This window comes from Barbatula barbatula (genome assembly GCF_947034865.1).
Source record: "Barbatula barbatula genome assembly, chromosome: 8".
In the NCBI taxonomy this organism is placed as follows: domain Eukaryota; kingdom Metazoa; phylum Chordata; class Actinopteri; order Cypriniformes; family Nemacheilidae; genus Barbatula; species Barbatula barbatula.
Window position 1 is genome coordinate 24490841 of NC_136771.1, and position 4565 is coordinate 24495405.

General features: G+C 38.2%; 1 protein-coding gene across 9 annotated transcripts in view; it reads left to right on the forward strand.

The window, feature by feature from the left end:
• The first annotated feature begins 2214 nt into the window (after positions 1-2214).
• LOC306897159 (protein NLRC3-like) overlaps positions 2215-4565 on the forward strand; it is an 8638-nt gene continuing 6287 nt past the window's right edge. For 3 of the 9 annotated variants that reach the window (XM_079461674.1, XM_079461676.1, XM_079461675.1), the window contains exons 1-6: positions 2373-2436; positions 3125-3194; positions 3313-3514; positions 3625-3738; positions 3863-3976; positions 4140-4565. The exon at positions 4140-4565 is cut by the window's right edge and continues 1431 nt beyond it. In XM_079461674.1, coding sequence (XP_079317800.1) covers positions 3357-3514; positions 3625-3738; positions 3863-3976; positions 4140-4565 — 812 coding nt within the window. In that variant the 5' untranslated portion in view covers positions 2373-2436; positions 3125-3194; positions 3313-3356. Of the gene's footprint in view, positions 2437-3124; positions 3195-3312; positions 3515-3624; positions 3739-3862; positions 3977-4139 lie in introns of all 9 variants that reach the window. The other 6 variants (XM_079461669.1, XM_079461671.1, XM_079461672.1 and 3 more) reach the window with 6 other exon arrangements.

The window sequence follows — 4565 nt, forward strand, 5'->3', positions numbered from 1 at the left end:
GGTGCGGCTGCCAAGCAACACAGACGCAGCAAAGAACACAATAAAATGTGATTAAAGACTGTGGTGTTTATCTATTAACATTAACATGTATCTATTTTTATACATGAACAGTGTTTTAAAGTCAATAAACATACGTGTAACCAAGTTCCATAAAAGGAAGGAAGGAAGCAAGGAAGGAGACGGGAACCGGCGAACATAAACAAACTTTTAATTAATAAATAAACTCAAACGTAACTACCACACCATAAAATCCAGGCCTGTTCCTCTCTCACTGACCGATAGTTCGTCCTTTTATATGCTCCACAAAAAAGTTTTATAACAAAAGTTAAAACATGTTTTCATAAAAAGATTTAGATTGATTTTAACAATTGTATTAATGTTAAGTAAATATATTTATGTATTTATTTATCCTGTGTTTATATAGTCTATTGTTAATTCTATTGATTGATGCAACTTTTTAAATTGGTTAAATAGCCTAGTTGTTTATTTTATTCACATATGTACTATATTTTGATTAAATATGTATTAAATATATCTCTCTTATCTCTTATTAAATGAATGCTTATGTGTCTGACTGTGCAACTTAACCTTAATAAACAAATCATACCATAACATGATTAATGTACATTATTAACATTATTTCTTAATAGGCAGTATATGAAATCTAACGCAATCAATCAAAAACTGTAGGTGATAAAAAACATGACACTATCTGCCTCAGGAGATGATGGAGGTATGAAGAAATGTGAGACGGTGCTCTGATTTCCGTGAGCTCGAGCATGTTGTGAATGTTGCTCTTCCGCACATCTGACAGGCCGCCGTGAGCCACAGACAACACTCGCAGACACATTGTGCAATGGCCTTGATATTCATTGCCGCTGACACTTTCCAGCCAAGTATTCGATTCCTCACACTTTTTTTATTTATTTTTTATTAAATACTTGTAGAAGATAACAAAAACAGTAACATTAACAACAACCATTATCGTCGTCAATACAACCTCCAGATTCCCTCAATCCAGACTAAATTCCTTCGGTCTTTCAATCCAGATTAAGTGCCAAATCCTTAACACAGCCACTGTTCTTGTAGCTTTTAAGATTTTAGAAAACTCAACAGACTCAAAGTACATTTTAAACTCACGTTTAAACCTAAAAAAAAGAGGAGTGCATTTAGAGAATTTAGATTTGTGAATGTGAAATTTAGCTAACAGAAAAATAAGGTTTATAAAATAAATATCACTTTTCTTTTCACATTCATGAAAACCAAAGTTTCTCTGAACAGAAAGAACAGAGGGTATCAATGTCATTCTTACATCTTTTGAGAAAGCACTTATAACTGGGTAAAACAAAACAAAAAAAGGTGATTTCTCTCGTTTTATTAGTCATCAGGTATTTGGAGGTAAAGTCCAAACTTTTTTCCACGGAATATCACTTACAAAACCATTTAAATAAGAAACGACACAGAAACAGATTCCTCCACTCTCGTCTGTATTCTTGCATCCGCTTTCGTTTCAGATGTTTCACTGTCAGAGCCGGACGCAGGGGATGTCTGGACCCTCTGCCATCGTTTTAAGAGGATTCTCTGTTGCCAAGGGAACCGACGTCCCGCCCTCCTCTGACTCTGATTGGCCGTGATGATTAACCAGCAAACCAACGATGGCAGCGAGCATTGATTCGATTACGGGACGATTCCGTATTTCACGGGACGGTTGTCAACCCTAAATAATCTGTAAGATTATTACTTTGTCTAGGTATACAGCTTTCATGAGTTGAAGGGTCTAGTCGACGGAGCAATCAGAGGAACCGAGCTCGGGGACCAAGAATGACACAGACACAGAAGTGTAGTTCACTCAAAGTCAAAGTTTACTAAAGATGGGTTCAGTATATATATGCATAAGTAGGAAGTGACGAACATATCACTTATATCTGAACATCTCGCACAATAACAAGATAACACAATAAATCTGACATTGGTTAGGTCAACGTGTACTGAGCACGCTGTAATAGATGGAGATCGGTTAGACAAAACATATATCTGTACTTGCAATGTTGAAATAGATGGGACACAGAGAATTCTGGATTCTCACATAATCGTGTGAGTATTTGTTCGTAAAGACCGACATTAAAAGCGATTGCAACCAGACGGTTATTACAGTAAAAACCACTAGAGGGCAATGTTTACTAGGAACACTGAATGACGTCACGCCGGATTAGTGTGACAGGATTATTTCACTCACATTCAAAGTTTGACTGACGTGTGTCCCGTCGTGTCGGTTTATGTAAAGATTAAAGAAGTTGTTAAATCAGTGGCGTCATTTTAATTATTTTTCACTTCCGGTGGGATAAAGTCTCCACGTGACCAGAAACGAAAGTGAAAGAAAGGCGTCGTCACGGGACTTTAAACTAAAACAATGGGCGTATAAGTCTGCCTGATGTGGTAAGTTCATATGTTCATGGGTTTAATAGCGTTAAGGCGTCAAAATAATATGCTGTTGTTTGTGTAGTGCGCTTTGGGTTTGACATGGTTTTCAAACGTCTGATGAAACCACAAATAAAAGAAACAGCGTCGATAAAAATCATTTATGTAAATAGTTAAGGACTCACACCCCGCTGACTATTGAATATAGACCGAAAAATGCTCTAAGGACGTTTTGCTGTGTTATGATAACCTCATTTCTGAATGTTTTTGGTTCCACTACCCTCAAACTGTTTCTGGCATTCCTCACTTTGGAGGTAGTGTAGGGGTCCGAGCCCCACCTGCCCCCAATAGCCAAAAACAAAAGGGGAATAAACTTTAGGTCCACTGTCTGTCTTGGTTTTCACTGCTGGATCCGAAAATTAACCTCTTTACTACAGTTAACCATGATGAACCATGTTCTTGCCATTTGTAATCTATACACCGAAAAAACATGGTTACTAAAATTGTACCACAAAAAACATGGTTTATTTTCGTAAGGCATTTATAGCATATCTGCAATCAAGAGTTTTCTCGTCTGCAATACGTCTCTGAGACGTCTGCTTTCAGATGTTATATAGACATCTAGAAGACGTCTGTAATATGTTTATGATTTAGAATGGATATAAAACTGCTCTTTCTAAGATTTCTATCTGTTGCTTTTACACAGCAGATGTTTCCAGATCTCCAGATCTTTAGCAGACGTCTTACAGACGTTCGTGTGTTAGCTGGGTAACCATGTAAGGATAACGTTTTATTCAAACATTTTAGAATGGAATGTTAATAAAATGCTCTTTTTATGCTACTCCGAGAACGTTCTTGTAAGCTTTGAAGAAACATTGGTGTTTTCACATAAAGGTCTTCTTGACTGCGTAAGGAGCTATCAACTCCGGCCCTCCACAATGAGTCGTCATGAAGTGAGAAAGGAGGAGGTCGAGGTTTATCAGAGCCAGATGCCCAGAGTATCATCTCCAGATCCGAGCTGTGTGTCAGTGAGGAGTGATCAGTCCATGAGACAGCCGCCTGTATTCAATGATGGAGCAGTGACCTTTGACCCCAGGTATTAGAGCACACTGCAAACTGCACCTAATGCATTTAATACTTTAATTTAGAATAGAACCATTGCTATTTACCAAATCCTATACATTTGTCTTTTCTCCGCATCAACAGGTTGAAGAGATCGAAAACATCATCTCCAGGGCCCAGCGGTGTGTCATTGAAAAGTCATCAATCAATTTTGGAACCTATAGAATTCAGGGATGGAGCAGTGAACTATGACTCCAGGTACATTAAGAAAGCTACTTATTTATTAATCGAAACTTAATTCCAAAGCACTTAACAATGGATTCAAGCAACACTGTTCAGTGTTTTAGTTTTAGAAAAAACCTTCTTTGGTCAATCTCAACAGGTTGAAGAGACCTAGAGTGGCATCTCCAGAACCCAGCTGTGTGTCAGTTCAGTTTGATCCGTCTGTGAGGCAGCCATCCGTATTCAGTGATGCAGCAGTGAACTCTGATCCTCAGTTAGTACTTACATGCAATCTATCACAGTCTTGACTCAAACTGGACAGATGTGTTACAGTAACATGGTCCCAGCTTCTGGGATTTTCACAACACTAGTCAGACACATCATATCACTGTGTGTATTTTTCATGATGGTTGTTCTCATGACTTTGATTGTAACAGCAGTAAGGAGTTGTGGTCCAGACAGAACAAGACAGAATCAGACCTGCTGGAGGAGACTGAAGACGTGAAACAGGATTGTCCTGATGATTCAGTGGAAGATGTTCTGCAAAGAGTCAAAGACAAACACAAGAGCATCATGAAGAACAAGTATGAGAATTTATTTGAGGGAATCAAAGCACAAGAGAATCAAACCCTCCTGAAGAGAATTTACACACAGCTGTACATCATAGAGGGAGAGAGTGAAGGAGTGAATGAAGAACATGAGGTTTTACACATGGAGAAACAGCCCAGAAGAACACAAGACTTACAAGACACTCCAATCTACTGCAATGACATCTTTAAACCTCAATCACATCAAAGACACAAAATCAAGAGTGTTCTTACTAAAGGCATCGCTGGAATTGGAAAAACTGTCTCTGTGCACAA